General features: G+C 38.2%; 1 protein-coding gene across 2 annotated transcripts in view; it reads left to right on the forward strand.

Moving 5' to 3' along the window:
• Positions 1-21,918, forward strand: part of Celf2 (CUGBP Elav-like family member 2) — a 507,177-nt gene that overhangs the window by 115,523 nt on the left and 369,736 nt on the right. For both annotated transcript variants that reach the window (XM_047520132.1, XM_047520129.1), the window contains exon 2: positions 3,120-3,155. In XM_047520132.1, coding sequence (XP_047376088.1) covers positions 3,120-3,155 — 36 coding nt within the window. The remainder of the gene's footprint in view (positions 1-3,119; positions 3,156-21,918) is intronic.

Consider the following 21,918-nt stretch of genomic DNA (forward strand, 5'->3'; position numbering starts at 1 on the left):
TCTTGAGTTCTTTTTATCTTATCTATTTTAGGTATAGATGGCAAAGATTTTCTCCCATTCTGTAAACTCTCTCTTCATGTTCTTGATTGTTTCCTTTGCTATAAAGAATCTTTTTAGTTTGATACCATCCCATATATTGATTCTTGATGTTACTTCTTGAGCTTTAGGAGTCTTATTGAAGAAATCGATTCCTAAGCCAACATGATGTAGAGTTGGGGCTACATTTTCTTTTAGTAGGTGCAGGGTCTCTGGTCTAATGCTTAGGTCCTTGATTCACTTTGAGTTGAGCTTTGTGCAGGTGAGAGATAGGGGTTAAATTTCATTCAACTACATAAGAATTTCCAGTTTTACCTGCACCATTTGTTGAAGAGGCTATATTTTCCTCAATTTATGTTTACAGTGCCTTTGTCTAGTGTGAGATAACTGTGTAAATGTGAATTTGTCTGTGTCTTCTATTCTGTTCCATTGGTCTTCATGTCTGTTTTGGAGCCAATACCATGCCACTTTTGTTACTATAGCTCTGTAGTATAATTTAAGGTCTGGTATTGTGATGCCTCTGCTTTACTTTTCTCACTGAGGATTGCTTTGGCTATTCTGGGTCTCTTCTCTTTCCAAATAAATTTCATGACTGCTTCTATTTTATGAAGAACAACGTTGTATAGCATTTTTGGTAGTATGGCCATTTTGACAATATTAATTCTGCTTATCCAAGAACATGGGAGACCTTTTTATCTTCTAAGGTCTTCTTCAATTTCTTTCTTGAATGTTCTGTAGTTTTCATTGTAGGGGTCTTTCTTCTCTTTTGTGAGATTGATTCTCAAGTCTTTTCAAAGCAACCGACCTAGTTTTTATAGAACAAGAACTTTTCTACTGTTATATTTCTATCCATTTATATCATGTTTAATTAAATTTAAAAATTAGTATAATGAGTACCACAATCATAAACAGGTTGGAGAACAAACACAAAATACTGTTGGCAAACATGGAAACTTAAATGACAGGAACCAAAGCAAAACAGGTATTCTTAGTTGGGCTCATTTGCTAGTTTTTTCATGGGACTGGAGAATACTGGTTAAACCAGCAAGCTTAGGAAACAGGTTAATTATGGATAGTTCTATTGCTTGATTACAGAGTTTTGCAGTTGAGGGCATTTTTGTCCCCAATGGACATTTGTCAATGTCTGGAGGTATTTTAGGCAGTCACAATGGGAGAGGGATGGGGGAGTCACAATGGATTACTGGCATTTAGTGAGCAGGGGACAGAGAGACTATTAAAATCTTAAAATGCCTAATACAGCATACACACACACACACACACACACGCACCCCAAAATATTCTCTGGCCCAAAATGTCAGCATAATGCCAAGGTTGAGAAATGCTACTCAACTGTGATTCAAATGGGTTTATTTATTATAATGTATGAGCAACATAATTTTAAAAGATACCAAGAGACTCATAATATTAAAACATGTGTAATCTGGAAAGCAAAACCAAGGAGTTAAAAGATTAAAAACAAGGAAATACAGAGTTGTACCTTAGCCCTAGGCTATCATTAGCCTGAGCTAGCTCTAAACATTGATCTAAACCTCAAGGTCACTAAGACCAGAAAAGTTCATTAATTCAATGCTGATAAACTGAGCAAATATTTATGGAGCACTAATATATATTGGTCTCAAGTGACAAAATAATAAATAATAAAATAAACATTTAAAAAATGTTTCCTTTGTGTGATAAACATTGTAAAGGAAAGTTAGGGGGGACTGATTCTTAGCTGGGGGACCCACAATTATAGAGTCTGCTTGGAAAGAGAAGCTTCTGAGGCAGACACTAATTTCTTAGAAGAGGTGAATACTTCTGAGACATTCAGCAGCCCTGAGGGTAATGCATTCAACTCTCGTTTTGCTGAAGGAATGGAAAATTTCTCCCCAAAGCGAATTTCCACAGCAATAAACAATGGAGGCTTACTATTATACAATAACCAGGAAAGACTGTATCTAGGGGAACTAAATTTATAATTATTCATTTTTCAAAGGAAGTTTTTCTGGGAATCAGTACTCCCCTAAAGTGCCCAGGGACTATCATAGACAGTAAGTAAAGGGAGGGAGTTCTAGAAGCTGGGAGGGTCAGAGACATTTCCTAGAACAAGAAGTCCTTTATCTGGATTAACTAAAGAGAATATAGGCTTAGAGCTAAGGCCCCAACTGGGTTTAGGATTAGGCTGAGGAAGGTCAGGAAGCACCTGTAATCATGGACCTCATTTCGTGTGTACAGATACATTGCTATTTTTTCTTCATGAGGTGTTGATATCTTTAATGAGAATCTTCAAGGGTAATATGACCCTAAGAAGATTTTATTCCACTGTCCTGAAAATTACACCTTTAATCCCTCAGTCCACAATTGAGCCCTCCTCTGCTGTCTAAAATAGCTTCACATAAAGCCTCTGTGTCCTCCTACACCAATTCCTCTCTTTTATTTCCAAGAATTCATCTCTGATTGAAAGACAACTCATGGCAATTAGGGAAGAAACTAATTTTGAAACTGGTCTCTGGTCATTTTTATGAATTTGCTATAGGGTCTTTAATTAGTGAATTTCTCAGCATTTGACTGTCTTTAGCAATCTCAAATGGTAGAACATTATCAACAAGAAATGTAAAAGCAGACATCTCCTACGAGGAGAATTGTAAAACGTATCTTCCTGAACCTTAGGTGACAGATCAGCATGATGAAATACCCCCAAAAGATTCTGTCCCCAAATGACCCTTGGATAGAGATCACTTTAACTACAAATACCTAAAAGCTAGTTGTGGGGAGGGAGTCCTCCTATTTTCTTTGCCAATGTTATAAATGTTTAAATTTTCATATTTTGAACTTACTTAGGTTTAAACCCCAGAAAGCAGAGGCAAAAATTTTGCATGTGTGTAAATTTCCTTTGAAATTAGTCATTGAAATGTTAATGGCAATTAATCAGAAATGTGCTGAGTTGATTTTAAGTTTCTAAACATCTGTATGTACAGTATATTCTTCAAACATACCTCAGTGCATTGTATTATATGATTAAACTAATTTTTATAAGTTACTAAAATGAGCTGAATTGTGCTTGTCTTCTTTTCTTCTGACAGAGAGACCACCACAGAATTAGCTGGAAGTCCACCAAGGTAAGCAAGCTGGCTTTGCTGTTTCTGTACTTGGGAACTTTGTCCTCTTATAGAGGGTTTATCATTTCTTCTTCCTCACCTTTGTCACTATGCCAATGCTAAAATGTATGCATTAGTCATATATAAGTGATGTCACCAAGAAGTAGTGATGGTAATGTTCATAAATGGCTTAGAGAAATCATTCTCATTCCTTTGAATTTATATCACATATTTGGAGATGTATATATGAACTACATTTGCCCTAGAGATCATAAAGATGTGTACCTTCCTCTATTATACCCATGAAAACTAGAAATCTGAAGACCCTTGGAATTTTTTTTTCCTTCAGTATATTGATTATTATTATTGTATTTAGGGATAAACACAATAATAAATAAATAATTCTTTTTATGAAAGAATCCTGAGCTTCCCCTAAAGAACTTACATCATAGTTTTGAAGATAGAAGTACATTTTAAATTCCTATTGTCATTTAAATAAGTACTAAATAATATTTTGGGAAAAGGAAAGATCAATGTATTTTATATTTTTTGATATTTTATTTCAACATATAAAATAAGGTGATTAACAGGATGTAAACTTAGATGACTAGCCATCCAGAATGATTACCACTAGTCAGTGAAGAGAACACAAGAAGGAGGAAAGGAGGAATGGAGAGAAAGGGAAGGAGGAAAAAATGGAAGGAAGGGGGTGGCCATATTTTAAGAGGCATTTTACTGAACATTGTATACCTAGACTCTGGTCTTACCACCTACCATTGTGCCTTAGTTTGGGAAGGTACTCAATAACCATTAGGAAGTGAATTCGTGTGTCATAGAGTACTGCCTGGGAACTGTTAGAAATTGAAATTAAGAGATTCTCAAGAACAGGAAAAAAATGATCAAACAATGTGATTATGAATAGCACTAGGGAATAGGGGAAGGTCTCCTATACCATCTGGTATAGGAGATAAGCACATTTGGTTTCTTTTTATGTAAAGAAAAACTTTGCTCATAGATTCATGATTAATGTTGCCAAAAAACTGTTTACTGTGATCCAAATATTTAAATTACTGTATGTCTTCATTCTTTGGCTACATCCCAAAGAAATGTTTCAGCCATGTGCCAGTTTACAGGGTTAACACCATACGTGTATTCTGGTTTCTATATTCCTGCTGAGTTTGTTTGTCATCATGCTTTCAATCTGGAAAAGGTCCACCATAAAGACCTGAGCATCCCATCATTTGCAGGCAGAGAGAGAGAGTTGTGTATCTGCCCATGTTTGTGTGAAGAAGTTAATCCTGAAATAATGGAATGAGGAATGACTTCCAAACTTTTATAGAATGGCTCAGATGCGGCCCACCTCTGTATTATCAGAGGAGACCCACACCATGCAGTAATCATGCAGATGAAAATTACTCAGATGTCTGAATCTGCAGCAGCCTCCTGAATTCTATTAAGTAGTGCTTTACAGTGAATACCAAGCAGCCATTCACATATTCCCCAGGAATGATCTTCGGTTACAGCTAGCTTATTTCTCAAGGGACAGTCTCCTCTCTTCCTGAGTTTGGTGGGTGGTATTTTGGTAATGAGCCTACTTATTTTTTTTTTGTCATAAACTTTTATTATTCTAATGTTGAATCAGGTTGAAAATAAACAACATGCCAACAATTCCATTCTAACTGCATTCCTATTCTAACTGTAATCGACTGTTATTGTCATGCAGGCAATAGGGGCATGAGAAATAATAGATGAGTTATTTCTCAATTATAATTCTAATATAACCTCAGGTATTCTTTTGACTCTCTCTAGGAACAGTTTGGGACATTCCCATTAACAAATATTTTCCCTTCCTTACATTAACATGAAATAATATCATTATTTTATGGTGAATTCCTTCCTTGGTGTCCAGAATATTTCTTTTGCTAGCATTGATTTGTTTGTACAATATCACAGAATCCCATCAGCTGTTGAGCCTTCAGCCTGTCTTCAGATTTCTTTGACCTGTCATTGAGAAAGTGCAAATGAGCCCTCAGATCCATGGGTACCATTTTGAACAAGGTACCTGTAGTTATTTTGTTTGTCGGTTCATGATTAGTGGAATATAACACTTTTGAGTTTTTTATCCTTTTAGTCATAAAAGCATGTTTATGCTGTGACATCTAGGAAATGTGGAAAATTGCCATTCAGGCAACTGCTACCTAGTGACATGTGGTTAGGAAGGAAGGAGGCATTTTATAAGAGTTATATGGTTTCGTTTTCATTGGCTTTGACTGTCTTGAAGTTTTCCAGAAGGACCATTTACAACTGTTGGACAAGGGTGAAGTATTTCAACTTTAATCGCCTTACAAGGCATTAATTTCAAGTAGCTGGCCACTGGTTGGTAATATGCTGTGAAAATACAAATCATGTAGCAGTGGATTGTGTCTTGGTAGTTACAAATGCTTTGAAGTTGAAATGAGATATGTGCACAAGGTGCATGAACAAGCATCAGGTTTGTTTTTCATTACTAATGATAACCTCAATGTGTTTTTGAATTCTTGCCATTGTTGAAATTAAAGACTGCTAATAATATGTCACCAGAAAAAAATAGTTTACATGAGCAGCATCCACTAAGCATTGTAATTATATTATAAATATTAAAACCAATGATCTTGTCAGGATTAAAACAAATATTTAAGCTGACTACACAAACTACTCATGCTGTCCTTTTTATCTTGAAGTGTCCCAGAATTGGACTGTATGGTTCCCTTTTGTGAGCTGGGAAAATGATCATTTTCAATCCTGCCTATGACTCTTTGTTTTTATTTTGCTTGTAGCAAAAGACAGTTTAGCAATCTGAACAATTTTTTGTTATGATCATATTAAGTGTCTAGTTAGGTAAAGATGCTTAAATAAAATCATGGTGAAACTCCAGTTGTTCAGATGGAATGGGACACTAATTAAGATAATCTTGAGTTTTAATACAAGAGATGTCTATACAGTGATAAAACTTTATTTGGGGCAGCAGGGTAAAAGTATAAATAAGGCTTATATCAACAGAGGTTTTATTGTAATCATGCACCATTAGCTGCTGCTTCTGAAAGAAAAAGGGCACTTTAATTTCTTGTTAACATAGACTACTTTTACTCAATATAAACTAAACAGTATGGAGAATAATGGGATTTAATAGACCTGCACAGAAGTATCTTAAGTACTACAAGAGAGATTCACAAGCTGGTTCTTAGACACAGCATCCAGAAGTCAGGATGTTCTTTGAAGAACATGAAGTAAAAGTAAATGAAGCTTAAAATAATTATGTATATGAATCAGATGTCATCTTGCGCTAGATTTTAGCATAAATCAATGGAGGTAGGCAAGGACCAAAGGTTGAAGTTAGAATAGACAAATTTAGACTCATCTCTTTTACTTTAACCCAATAACTTGATCTTTCTGTTTTCTTTTGTGTCTTTTCTGATGACATTCAAGACATACAGATAGTTCCCAACTTACAGTGGCTCAACTTAACAATTTTTTGACTTGATGGTAGTGGGAAAGCAGTATCCATTCTGTAGAAACCTACTTTGAATTTTGAATTTGGATCTCTTCCTAGGCTAGTGATATGCAATCTGGTCTTCTTGCATGATGCTGGGCAGGGGCAGCAAGCCTCAACTCCCAGTCACCATCACAAGGGGAAACAACTGACACTCTCCACCGTTCTGGTTTGCTGAGCTATGATGTCTGGTAGGTTAGATGTAGCAAATGGATTTTCAACTTGTGATGTTTTCAACTTACAATGAGTTTATCAGGATATAAGCTTATCATAAGCCAAGGAGCCTCTGTATAAAACCATGGAACCTACCCCACCCCCAATTCCTGAAAGACAAGTCTGTACTATAGGATTCAAGTTTGAGACCCTCAACCAAGAAGGTAGAACTGCTTGGTTCGTGTGACTACCAGAGATAAAAGTCATTGCACTTTTACACATGGATTTTGGTATTAAATTATACATCTGTGTTATCTGAAATCTGAACAGAATGGATTCCATTTAGTGGAAGGCTGACTTTTATCGCTGACCTTATTTCTCAGTCATGGATGTGACTAGTCAGGTAACAGCCACAAGGGGGAAAGGTTGAAGCCTAGAGAATTATGCTAAGCTCCAACAGCTCAACTTGCTACTTGTGGCTCTGGAGGGTTTAAGGTTGGATCTCCAGTTCCCTATGGAGGGCTTTAGTAAGAAACACAGCCTTGTATTTCTCATTCTCCTCAATATGAAATGCTCTCTTCTGAGAGACCTTTAGAAATTAGAAGATAAACATGTTGGTCAACTTCTCACTGAGCATTCAAGAGCTGATCACACTTCTCTTTCTTCTCTGTGATCCCCAAGAAACAGTGGCCTCAACTGCCTGGGACCTGCATCTGGTGCTTTTCAATATGGACTAAATTCATTATTTGTTCAATGAAGGTACACCAAGCACTTGGTATATGCCAAGTGTGATTGTAGGTTCTGTGGGAGAAACTAGATGAAACACCATTTCTTCTCCTTGGTCATTAACCTAATGAAGAGAGTACGGATAACTCCATGTGAGAAGCAAAGTATCTAACTCTGTAAGAGGAGGAGAGAAACTTCTAAACAAAGGGTACTAAGGGATTGCAGAAGCCAGATTGGATGCTCAAATTGGTGGCAGCAAGGACAGCATCCTGAATCAGCCTTCTGAGCAGGACCTGAATGATGGGTCAGGTTTGAGCTTATGGCTGCCCCATGGTATCCACAAATCCTTCCTCTGTCAGATTTACTAGATGGCTAACAATGGAAAATAAGTCTACTGTCTTAAGTGACTGGTCTTTATACCTTACACAGCTCAGTTTCCTACTCCTAGCCTCTAGCCATCAGCATACAGGGTATAGCACCTTCTACCCTGATTCTGAGGTCACAGCTGCTGTTGGTAAGATGTGTTCTCTCCTCCTTGGCTCCCTGGCCCCCACTTCCTAACCTTTCATATTCACCTCATATTCCAAGTCTGTGACTGAATTCTTTCTTGCACCAACCTTTCTCTTGTAATGTCCCCCCTTATTATTTTTCTCAGATCAAATTCACTTAAAAGTGACTACAGTTATGTCAACCTAGAAAACACATATTGAGTTTATAGTTACAGTTCAAGAGATTGGGAAAAAAACCTAGGGTTAATTCAGCATTGCTATGGTCTAAATATGCTCCCCCCAGATAAATGGATTAATGCCATTGTAAATTACTTTAAAAAGCTATAAGAATGGGTTCACTCTCTTTTTCACTCTTCTGTTATATTCTGTAACCGTTGTCCTCTCTTGCCTTTCTGCCTTCCACCATGTGAGGATGCACATATCATACCAGAAAAGAAGTGTCATACCACATGCTGGTACCTTGGTCTTGAACTGCCCCACCCCTTGAATGGTGTGAAATAAATGTTGTTCTTTATAAATTACCCAGTCTGTGGTACTCTGTTATAGCAGCACAGAAAGGACTAGGGAAAATGCTCTGGAATGTCCTCTGCTGTCCTCACCGTGGTGGGATGGTGTCCCTTATGCTTGTGGGGTGACTGCAACAGCTCCAGCCATCCACACGGAGACACAGCCATACCCACTTTTTCCCCATGTGTCTCTTTTTTTCTTGTAGATGCTTAAGCCTTTAGGGAGGATAAATTGGGGTTTCTGGTATATTCGTGTCAGGAAGGAATTAGGATAGGGAAGAAATGGTTTGTAAATGCTTAAGGAACAGTAGCAACCCAGATGAGTTCTCTTCTTTCATTTTCTCCTCAACCTATTCCAGCCAGCCTTAGGATCCTTCTATGCCACTAAACCAAAATCAACAGTGGTCTCCATCTAGCTAAATCCAGTGGACAGTGGCCATTTGTCTGTTGACATATAGGGCCTCTTGCCTGTGTTCATTGTAGGCACTACTTCCTCCTCCCTGAAGTACTTTCTTAGTTTGGGGAACACCGAACTCTCCAGGTTTTCTTCTCGTCTCCCTGACCATTCCTCCTCAACCTTTATTCTTCATTCTTCCTCTCCTTCTTGATTGACCTTACATTTTGAGATGCTCCCAGATTCTCCTTAGGAACTGTTCTCTTCACCTGTGGAGAGAACATGGAGCAAGGTTTTATTCAATTCCAAGGGAGTTTTTTTTCTTTTTTGCCTGCTTGTTTTATAGTACTAAAGATTGAACCCAGGGCCTAGTGCATGTTAGGCCAGTGCTCTGCCATTGATCTACACCCTCAACCCCTGCTTCCAAGGTTTTGAAAGTCAACTTTATGCAGATAATTCCCATTTTTATATCTCCAGCTCCCATTTCTCCCTTGAGCTCCAGATCTGAATATTCAGCTCCTAATTTGATAGCTCTACTGGAATGTATATCTTAAACTTCATATGTCCAAAAAAAGAACTCTTGAATCCTACTTCCACCCACCTACCACCATGAACTCAGCTGCTCAAAAATGAATCCCTAGGAAAACCCTAGAGCCTTTTGTTTTTCCCTCACAATTAGCAGACAACCCATTTGGCCAAGGCTGCCAACTCAACTGCCAAAATTTATTTTTAATTTGTCCACTTTTTCTGTCTTTCCAAGCCACCATAAACTCACATCTGCCCTGTTGAAATGACCCTCCGACTGGTCTCCCCAGTAACTCTTTGCAACTTATTCACCCCATAGCAACCTAAGTTATTCTCAAAGGTCATCAGTCAAACCATGTTGTTTTTTGCTTAAACCCATACAACAGTTTCCTGTTGCTTAGGATAAAATTAAAATAGTGTATCTCAGCTTCCAAGGGCTGCTTTTCTGCAACCTTATCACCTCCCCCTTTGCTCCTTGCTTCCTCTTGTTTCTGAAACAATGGCCTTTCTTCCCCCTTACTTGCTCAGAGAGCCCTCCTTGGAGCACCCTCTACCATCTACTCACATCACCATATCGCCATATTGTCACATCACCCTATAGCCATATTGGCTATATTGTACACATTCCACTTATCACTATCTCTTCTTTTTTTTTTTTTTAATTTTGTCCTTTTATTTGTCATCTGTTCTCTTCCCCTCAGTGCCAGAATAATGTCTGCCCTGCCTATCTGGTTGATTCCTCCATCTGTGGGACCTGTAACAGAGTTCACAGTCAATAAATTGTTGTTGAGTATTCACTCAGCTGTGTGAGCCCCCAATTCAGAGACAAGGAAGTTGAGACCTGACCTCTGGTTTTTGTGTTCTTTCATCTCCCTGATCTTTCTCTCCTCTTAAATTCTCTCCCACTCATTCCTCTAGACAAGGGCTGGCAAACTAGTCCACAACTCAAATCTAGCCCTTGGCCTAGGCTTATAAGTTTTTATTGGAATACAGTCATGCCCATCTGCTACAACATCAGAAATGAGCAGTTGTGTCAGAGGATGGTTTGGCCTGGCCAACAGAAAATGTTTACTAATTACTTATATACCTAGACACATCTCAGTTATCACTTTTTCTGCTACATTTTCTCTGCCCTGAAGGGTTTTATGCTCCTTCTGTTAATTCCCACAGCTCCCAGTGATAACCCCTATCCTAGAATTGTATCATCTGGTTGTATAATTTATTGGAGGATTTTTATACCTTCCCCTTTAAATAGGAAACATGTGGAGATCTCATTATCATTCATTGTTTATTCCTAATGCCTAGCAGTGCCTTGAACATAGTAGGCACTGGATAAATATTTGCATATGTATGTCTTTTTGAATAGATGTTTGGATTATTTTTAATATTTGTTTGAACTGGAGATGGAGGAAGAATTGAGGAGAACTTCTACCAAGATCTAGTGGTGAACCAGTGGTATGATTCTTGCCTTCTATCACCTTTCTCACTCTGCTCAATTCTTGACAGCCTCTGGAACTCAGAAAATTCCATCTATTCAGGTGGGGAGTTATTTGCCTAAATTTGACTCTTCCCTAGATGTCCAGAGCTGCTGCTGTTGAGTGTATCCAGAGTTTGAGAGGTCAGGTTTGGACTTAGACATGCTTGAATCCTGTGTCTGCTATTTCTTAATTCTCTGAACTTCAGTAAGTCAGTTAATATCTCTGCCTCAGTTTCTCATTTAGAAATGTGGAAATTTTATAATAGCCATCTGATAATATCTCTATGGGGAGATAACCCATGTAAGGTATTTAGTCAGTGTCCAGCACACAGCAAGCAATCAATATATATGAGCTATGATTGTGGTTCATTCAAATATAGTTTTATGTTAAATATTTCTACCAACACTTGGGTAGCATCTCAGAACAGGGAAAGACATCATATTGCATATAAGCAGCAGCCCAGGGAAGGGGTTTGACACAGGTGCTCTGGAACCAAGCTCCCAACTGTAATCAAACCCCAGTTCAGCCCCTTACTACTTCTGTTAACTTATATAAATTTCTTCACTTCTCTGTGCCTCATTTTCTTCTTCTATAAAAGGATAATAATAGGACCAATGACTCTGAGAATTGATGTAAATATATATGAAGTGCTTAATATAGTATTTCCTTTGTTATTTTATTAAAGGAAGTTAAATTGCATGTCAGTTCAAGTTTGAGATAGAGAAGGAGGAAAGTATAAAACTACTGGGCATACAAACCAGTTCAGATTTTAATTATTCAATACCTGGATTTTGTCCTTGCCATGAATAACTGTTGATGACTTAAAACCAAATATCCCTAGTCGTCAATGTATTATTCCCTTGACCTTGCTATAGCACACGAAAATAATGATCACCCAAAGAAAGGCTACAGACTGATGCTGACCTACAAAGTTTCAACATACAATTTCTTGACTTTACAGTGGCACAAAAGAGATACACAGTCAGTAGAAACTTTACTTTGATTATTGAATTTTGATTTTTTTGGGGGGCTGAAGATATGTAGTCCAGTACTTTCTTGATGCTGGGCAGCAGCAGCAAGACACGGCTCTGAAGCAGGCATACAATCACCAGGGGGAATCACTGATACTCTACCGTGTATTGTTTTGCCATCATCTTGTGGATGAAGATATTCAATAGATAACATGAGATATGCAACACTTTATTACAAAGCATGCTTTGGGTTAGAAGATTTTACCAAACTGAATGCTAATGGACATATTCTGAATGTATTTAAGATAAGCTCGGTAGGATAAGCAATGGGGTTTGCTAGGTCAGGTGTATTAAATGCATTTCAACTTGGGATATTTTCAACTGGAAATGGACTTCTCAGGACATAACCCCATCATAGATCAGGAAGCACCTGTATATGCAAAGGCTGCACATTTATCATGGGTAGCCCTATCAGAAACATGGTTTTCATTAATTCTCCAAATTACCTACATCAAAACATGTCATTCTTTATAGATGTATGTAAGAGTCCATAGTGACTGAATTAAATTACACTTGTTTTATAATATAGTGTTCTGATGTGTAACAGACTATCAAAAGAAGGATCTTTACAAGGAAAACTTTAGAATATTAAGTTACTCACTGCATGACCTATTTAGACTACTCAGATTCTTCTTGTTGTAGACTACATAATTAAATTTTAAATGGAACATGATAAAGAAATTATACTGGTGATCTCCAGAGATTTTGATACCCTATTTGGTTCTTTATAAGAATATAGCAAAGACACACTTTAAAATTTAATAAAGGTCTGCCCTAATTTTTTTCCTTTTAGATTTTCCTTATCTGCTCCACAATTCAAAGCTATGTAACATGATCCACAAGTGTTACCTGAAATAAATGCTCAAAATAAAAAAATTCTTAAAAGCACATTTATCCCAATTTGAGAATTCCATTATTTGTGCGGGAGAGCTTTTGTGTAGCAATTGAACTCCTTTAAGATAAAACCTGCCATTTCCTGAATTTGTCACCGTAGAGAATTGGAGCTCTATTCATTCTGTTTGTGGAAGTATTCATATCTTCAGAGTTTTAGAGCAAAAGGTTAGAAAATTGTTTCTGTGTAAAGTATGATTTTGCAATTAGAATTTCTTATTTGCTATGTAAAGGTTGCACATTTGAGGGAATTAAAGAAAATGCACACACACACACACACACACACACACACACACACACACATACACACACAGAACCTGAGCAGAGCCAATATAGAACACAGAATTCCTGACTTGAGCATCCTAAGAGCCATTGTCACTTCTTGGGTAAATGATGTTTGTTTCATAATCTTGTGTCACTCATTTTCTTTTGTATTTAAAGAGACACTGCCAAGATAAAACTTACATGTTAAATGCAATTTTCCTCATAACATGAATAACATTTTCTAAATGTTAAAGCACACCCATGTTAGGTGACAAGTCTTTCTAGGATTTTGTTGTCCATGGAGCTTTGAGAAAACACCAGGTTTTCTCAAACTCCTTCCTGCTGGGGACTCATTGTGTTTTACATTTTCAACACTGGTGTCCATCCATGTTTGGAATTGTCAAGCTACCAAGATCATCTGAGTTAATAAAATTTCTTCTTATTTATACACAGATCATTTTAAACCTTGTAAACCTTTTTTTTTTTTTTTCAGATTAGGTTTTACAAACATTTCTATTATGTATTTTCCTTTTTCTTCTTTTTGGCAAATACACAAATTACCTTTTAGGCCCAAATAACTCAAGCATCCTGTGTTGTTTTCACTTTGCAAATAAGCAATGTTAAACACTCAAAGCACAATATAAGAGCAAGCTGAGTCTGGGACACAGCCACCAGAGAAAGTCACCACTAAACTCAACTACTCATCCCTAGCCCTCAGCTTCTCACACTTGCGGGGAGGGATGTAACTTTAAGGAGTAATGCTGGGTCACATAAAAGATTCTAAAGAGAAACTGAGGCTCAGAATGTGATTCCCCAGTGAATAAGTAGAAGTTCTGCCTTCCTACCACAATACACCACCTGAGACCCCCTTACCTGGGTCCAGACCTGTAGAACTCAGGCCAGCATCTACAATAGTGACCCCTGGTGGCCCCTAATTCATTATGGTGTACCAAGATCCCCTTGCAAAGGAAGGAAATAATCATTCCCAAATTAGTTAGACTTTCAATGGAACAGGTGTCTGTGCAGGATTTACAGTTTAAAAAAAGAAATTTAATGAACTATAAAAATTCTGATGGACATAATAAGTGATTGAGACTTTAAAAAGACTATTGATGGGATTGTGCTTGGTAGTAGACCACTTACTTGCCTGGCATGTGTGAGGCCCTGGGTTCCATCCCCAGCACCACATATATGTAAATAAAACAAAAGATCCATTGACAATTAAAATAATTTTAAAAAAAGACTATTGATTACCAGTTACATCACTGACACCCAAATGAATAAGCAGACACATGAGTTCCTGCAGAAGATACAAGGTACAATGATCCCTGCCTTTAAGAACCAGAAGATTCTACTAAAAAAAAAAAAAAAAAAAAAAAAAAAAATTGGACTCACAGAGGCAGAGAGTACATTGAATTGATGGCCACTGGTGACTGAAGGTGAGGGTGGCGGGAATAGGGACATATTGGTCAGAGGATACGTTTCAGTGAGATGGAGGGAATAACTTTGGGAAATCTGTCTTATAGCATAGTGACCACAGCTAGTAATAATGTATTGTATATTTGAAATTTTCTAAGAAAGTGGATTTTATATGTTCTCATTATAAAGTGATAAATATGTGAAGTTGATCAGGATATGTTAATTAACTTGATTGTATTATTCCACAAGGTATACCTATATCAAAATGTTTTGCATGCCATAAATATATGTAATTTTTATTTTGTCAATTAAGGTAAAATAAGTGTTCAATTACAAATACATAACAAGGGATTCTAAAAATAGAAACTTGAATTGTGATACAAGAAAGTGTGATAAGGTTAGAAGGATTATTGGTTACGGTTAAGTGCCATTAAAATTGACCAAATATTTAAGTACAGAGGAGAGAGAGGACATTTTTCTTATCTCAATTAGTAAATACCATGTCAAAGGATATAGGTCTTCTGGAAAAGAGACAGTACCAAAGCAAAGTGCAAGGAATGCAGAGTGTCCCGAGGTGGAGATTCTGCCAGTCAGTGCCTCCCAGATGCTTTGTTGAGAAAATAATGAAAATTGATATTAGAGAAATAGGTAGAGGCCAGATTGCAAAGCTTTGAAATGATTGAAGAGTTTTGCTTTCGATGTGTTTCCTTGCACAGTATTTGAGCAGGATAAAGAAATGATTCGACAAGTGTGTTAGGAAGGTTAGTCTGATGGCATCCTGAGAAATGTGTCATGGAGGGATATCACCAGCCAGTAGACTCCTGGAGGACTGGAACCAACTCCATTCTGCTCACCTTTCTATCCTCAGCACCTAGCACAGTGCTTACTCAAACAGAAAGTGGTCAGATAGGACCCAAATACAAGGGCAAATGGAAGATAAGGATTTTTCTGCATACATGCATGATGAACGAGGTTCATCATCATAGAAAAAAAAAGAGAAATGGTTGATTCCTGAAACTGGTGGGGAAAAAAAATTAATTTTACGTGCTTAAACTCAGATGGTAAAGAAAGGAATAAGCCATAGGATTCTTGCGTTTCCAGTGTGGGAATTCCAGAAACAGGAAAGTCTGAAGGAAGAGCCTATGGGAAATGTGGGGTAGAAAGAAGGTTGTTTTTTACTGGGTTTGAGATAAAGGCAAGAGGGCAGGGGTTAAGGGTCAGTTCTGGATGTGGGGCTGGAGGCCTGAGCAGTTAGTAACGAAGCATCTTGGGCATTGTTTGCCTGGAGGTTTAGGGAAGCCATTTTGTGCACCAAACACAGTTCTTTTCCTGGAGACTTTCCTTGCCAAATTAGACAAGATGCAAATTTGATAGATTCCTTGAAGATAAATAATGTTGGTGCAGAGATAAATGTAATACTCAAATAGCTTCTAATTCATTCTGGCAATTTCTCAGAAGAAACAAAAAATAACTTCTCTGGGGTGACTTCCTTACAGCTTATATTTCCCTGTCGACTGCCCACCTCAATTGCCATCATTTTCATGACATTCTCTGTGGAAACTTGGGACGTGATGCCGTCAGAGGAGATCTCTTGGCAAGAAAATTATGTGTGCTGCTGGTTCTCATTTGGCCTTTCACATCTTGGCCTGGATCTTCTTGGCTTATTTCACATGTCTGGGATTTCATCTTTTCTGGGTTCTTGCCTGAAGCTCTGGCAGTTGACAGTGTTCTGTTGAGAAAGTCGTACCTAAGTTCAACTTCCATGATGTAAGAGTTTCTCTTTAATACAAGGGTGAATTGAAACCCATATTGGATGCACCAGTTTAGCTGTTCATTTTGTCATCTAGTTCCAGTATTGCCTAAATTTTATCAATTTAAATTTCCTGTAAAAGAGCAGAGGTTAGTTTGGCCGTGCTTTGGGACCACTTTAGGTATATTATGTAAGGGACAATAGGCCACAAATTGGCTATCTGGTAGCTAAAGCCATATTTCATTCCAGGGGTTGTTGAACCACAAGGATTTTAAATTTTGGTTGTCAGTGTGTATGGCCACTCAACATCAAATAAGCATGCGTGTGAGGCCAAAAGAATCATGCTGTTACTAGAGGCAGTAAAGACAATTGTACTTTATAATTGGGAAACGAATCCCATGAAAGGAACTGAGCACTGGAAAGCAAGATGGGGTCAGAGTAGTTGTCAGTTGTTCTCACAACCCAGTGGCTCCGCAGAGATTTCTTCTGTTCTTCACCCTTTCTCTCTTCCGCTCTCATATACGATTCTCCCTGCTTCTCTGATATAGAAAGGCCTATAGTTCAATTTTGGGAAGTAGAAAGAAGCAGCGAGGCCTCCTTGCTCTGCAGGTGAATAGACTCAAGATCAAAGAATTTAAAGCAAATCCTAAGAACCATTCTACCTGGACTTGCTGGACAAGCTGATATTTGCTTCCTCTGCACGGAGTCCACTTATCATTTCAGGGTCTTTTCTTGGGGCAATAGAGCCAAGAACCCCATTAATGTCCTTCTGACTATCTGTACCTCCCCACCTCCACTTCCCCAACACACACTTTTCTTTGATATCTTCTATCCCTCTCTCCCACTACCACTGGGGACAAATAAACATTCCCAACATTTGTCACTAAAGCCTTGTTCTGTCTGAATAAAAGCCAAATGCTGAAACAAGTATTCACGTGAATTATCTATAACATGACAGAATAGTGCTTCTCAAACTTTGATGCATGTGTAAATCATCTGAGGATTTTATTTAAATACACGTTTTGATGCAGTTGGCCTGAGGTGAGACCTGAAAGTCTGCATTTCTAGTAAGCTCCCACAGGGTTCTGATGATGGTCCTCAGACCATCCAATGAGTAGCAAGGGATGACAGAAGCACCAGTCATTTTTTTTTTTTTTTTTTTTTTTTGCAGTGCTGGGGATATTAGAACCCAGGGCCTTATGCTTGCAAGGCAAGCACTCTACCAACTGAGCTATATCCCCAGCCCACCAGTCACATTTTTGATTAGAAGGAATAGTCACTTTCCAAGTTCCACATCTGTACCTTTAGGAACAGGGGGCTTTTATTTATTGTTGTATCTTTTATCTAACTGGCTTGCTCCTATTTATTTTTGAGAAGATGCTACAAAGCATTTTGGAACTGCCACTGCAGGAGTAATTTCTTTACAGACTCTGAGTTACTATAAAACCACTGTAGAAGCCTGTGGATTGAAAAGAACTCTATAAAGGCAATATTATGTTATTCAGCCCATCTGGGTTCAGGATACAATATCAATCAAGATTTGACTTTCAATTCTGAGTTTGTGAGGAGTAGCTATAATTGAAGGAGACTAGCAGAAGTTTTTATGTTAGAAAGTTTTTATTTTGTAAATGTGAACTATTATTTATGTCAAGTAATTGAGTTTTCAGATGTTCTCATTGTGTGTAAGTGTGGACCATGTGAGTCTAGATAACATGTCAGAGAGAAGAGACAGTGTGCCTGTGAATTGACTATAGTTTTGAAGCTGATTCCTGAAAACTGACATTTACTGACTACACAGATGTTAAAATTGTCTTTGTTTTGTTTATTCCATTTGAAACTGAAGACTGTTGTAGAAGGAATATGGCTTCTCTAAATCCACCTCTATTCCCATTCATCTGTCCCCTCTACTAAAGCAAACTGAGGTATCTTGGATATAGCTATCTAATTTGAAATGACTCAAGAGAGATAGGCAATGCTGAATATTCAGAATTCAATAATGCAAAATAATCACTTTAGTGAAAAGCCAGCTGTTCTTTGTATTCTAATAGGCATGTGATGTTGATGAAGAATAGCATTCAAGTGAAGTTTACCAAGTAGAATTGGTTTGATTCAGAATATTATACCATTTTGCAGAATAGAAAATGTTATTTAGGTTTTTTTCAACAAAAAAGACGAACAGTACAGCCAGTCCAAAGACTCAAATACCAAAGGATTATCTTTAAATTTAGAGAATGAAAAATGTTGGCGCATTATATTTAAGGCACCACATGATAATTCTTTCAGACAGTGTGCTTGTGTTTTCTATGTCCTTCAAATTTCATTTGAATGAATGGTTTATGGATTTTCGTGATGTTTAGGGATATGTTAAAATACCATTGCAAACATACCAGGCAGCTTAGGTTTAGATGATTCTCAATTTGAACTGTTTTAGCATGCTGCTGTTTGAATTACTTGGGGAAAATAGGTGTTGCATGACAATTCAGAGGGTTTTGTTTTTGTTTTTGTTTTGTTTTGTTTTGGTTTTGGTTTTTTGCATTTCCTCTGTGAATTCATAATTTCGATAAATATCCCCCCCAAAAGACTCTGAGACAAGGATGCAAGTCCAAGGATGCAAAGAATGGGACATGCAACAGGAAGGGAGGAAGACTGGCAACTGATAGGCATGGTCAGGTTATTGCCTGGGCATCTGGGACTCTAGTCCCCTGGGGACCCTGGGAAACACTGTCCCACGGTGAGGCAAGAAAGTTGCTCTTTCTCTCTCATGCTCTGTCCTTCACTGCTTCAAATCCCTCCAAGGACATTTGTTCCTGGGCACTTCTGTCCTTCCTTGCCTCTGCCATATCTATAAGACTGAAAATTTCTCTCTGAAAAACAGAAAGAGGCAGTTATCCCTAGGCTTCTGGGGAAGGATCTGCAGGAGAAGCTCAGAGAAGGCTGGCAGCTTGAGAGCAGGACCCTGACAGTATCAACCTTAACAATGCAGCCATGATCGCATTCCCGGTACCTGTCACAGTGCCTGGTTCCACACAGAGGCTTCATAAGTATTTCCTGAAGGAAGGAGGGAGCAAGGGAGGAGGGAAAGAGGAGAGGAGGGAAGAGTGATGGAAGGCAGGACGGAGGAAAGACAGGGGAGGAAACAGCAATTCCAATAGAATTAGAAAAGCCAGTGCTGGCCTCCCATCAGCCAGCAGCATAGATAGAGCAAGCATTAGAGAGAGTTTTTAAAAATGGGTTTTCACTTCTGATTTAGGTACCCAAGCTAATATCTAAATGTTATGCTTACCAGGTTTACTATGCATGAAGAGATGGGGGGAAAAGAGAGTCAACATGAAAAAAAAAGAAAAGAGAGAGTGGCAAATATCTCTGTCTGAAGGCTGGGACTGAGGGACCTTAGATTTCGACGTTAGTAATTATAGTAGATCCACCTAATTTCTTAGAAGATTTACAGTGTGTTTATGTTTGATCATTTGGTTCCCAGTGTTCCAGGCAGTTCACAATTACCAATGAATCACTGCAGAGCTGACCTGCATCTTGGGTCATGGTTGGAAGGGAATGACTGGGGATGCAGGTTTAGAGTAAGGACAATGTCCAGCTTGGACGAAACTAGAAAAATTGCTTCAGTCCCCTGGATATTTGCTAATATCAGGATGTTCAGCATGCCATAAGCAACTTGTTTATATGTCTCATGACATATTTGAAGGTAGAGTGAAAATAAATCAACGAATCACCACAGATATTTTATATAAATGATAGAATGATCTAGAAGTAGTATGTGATTGCGTTCATTTATTATTTTGATAGTTAGAACCTGAGAGTATATCTGTTGGGCTAAGCATGAATCTGAACGTGTTTATATCTGTCGAGTATATACATGTGGCAAAGAAGAGTTGGAAAACAGGAAGGGTCAGAAAAAGGGATTCCATCCAAAACCATCTGGTTTTTGGTTTATTTTCTGGTTTGGGATATGTGTAACTTTGGCAGCAATTGTGATTGCTACATGATTCTGTGAATTACCCTGTAGTGCTAATGTAAAACCAAAAGACCAATTCTCTACCAAACCCCTCTCTAATTTTGACAACCGTGTTAACGTCATAACTTAGAGTCAGGGTATTCTTCTGTTGTCTTTGCTGGATCCTGAGCAATGTTATGCCAGAGAACTAACACCAGAGGAAAGGGGCTTGCATAGTTTAAAAGTATCAGTAAAGGGTTAAGAAGTTAGAAATACTTCTCTCTTGCCAGAAACAAGAGCAGAAAGAGTTTGGCAATGATCGCTGTCTGTTTTTCCTGGAGAAATGGAGAAATGTACTACAGAGACACCAGAGCCAACAAGGACCCAGAGTACTCAAGTGTTTTCCTGCCCTCGGGGCCAATGCTGTCTCCCTTGCTGGGCCTCCTGTGACCCTGGAACTGGGTGGCAGGCCAGCTACACAGGGGTGTGGGAATTCTTCCATAAACATTTGCTTTGTTCAAGCAGGACTCCTAGCTCCTCTCAACAATTTCCTCATACTGATATATTGATTTAATTTTTGGTTGGCAATGGTGATAGTTATAAAGTAAATTTACCCCAGGAAAACAGGATATTTGGGGAATTCATTAATGCTAACACACTGCACTTGGATCCTAGATCTTCTCTCCATTTGCCCAAATTGACTTCAGCAAACAAGCAAGTGACACCAGGCAGGCCATAAAGATTTGTCTTCTCCATTTCTCAGTTGGGATGGTAGGAGTGGAAAGATATGAGTGTTATAGCCCCCTTAATAGTTAACCTTAGAAATCAAGTCAATGACTTTTGCTAACCCCATGTTTCTCATCATACTTGAGTTTTGGCAATGTATTTTTCTTTGTTTATTTTCATTTAGGCCTCAAAGGGAAAAAAATACTGCCATAGATAGTATTCTTTCCTATTCTTGAATCATGAAAATGTTGGCTTAGATATTACATTGATTATCTACTTCTGGATAGCAAATTATCCTAAAACTTGGCTGCTTAAAGTAATAAATGTGTTATCTCAGATTATCTGGGTCATAGTGCTGGACATGGCTTAGCTACAGAATTGTATTTGAAGGTCTCTCACAAAGCTGCAATCAGCTGGGCTGGGCTGTGAAGACTTATGAAAACTTGACTGTGGAAGGATGGTCTTTCAAGTTCATGCACACGATTGTTGGAAGAATTCTTCAGTTCCTTGTGGGCAATGGATGGAGGGTCTTAGTTCCTGCCTTTCTGTTACCTGGGGACACCCTGTCTTCCATGCCCCCTGGGCCTTTCTATAGGGAAACTGACTTCCATTGTTGCAAATAAGAGACACCATGACAGGGCCGGCAAGATAGAAGTCACAGTCATTTTGTAATCTGATTTCATGACCTCCCATGACTCTTCACTATAAATGAGTCAGGAGGACCAGTCCATGCTCAAAGGAGAGATTACACAAGCACATAAGGATCACTGGGGGGCATTTTAGAGACTGTTCACACTGATGTCATTCCAAACTGAAATATGATAGTTATTTTGCTGCAGTAAATGCCGTGATCTGGAATATGTAATTATTTATGGTGTTTGCATTAATTCCTTGAGGGTGAAGAAGAAATCATAGACTGAGAAAATACTACAGT

Source organism: Sciurus carolinensis, chromosome 12, assembly GCF_902686445.1.
Source record: "Sciurus carolinensis chromosome 12, mSciCar1.2, whole genome shotgun sequence".
Lineage (NCBI taxonomy): Eukaryota > Metazoa > Chordata > Mammalia > Rodentia > Sciuridae > Sciurus > Sciurus carolinensis.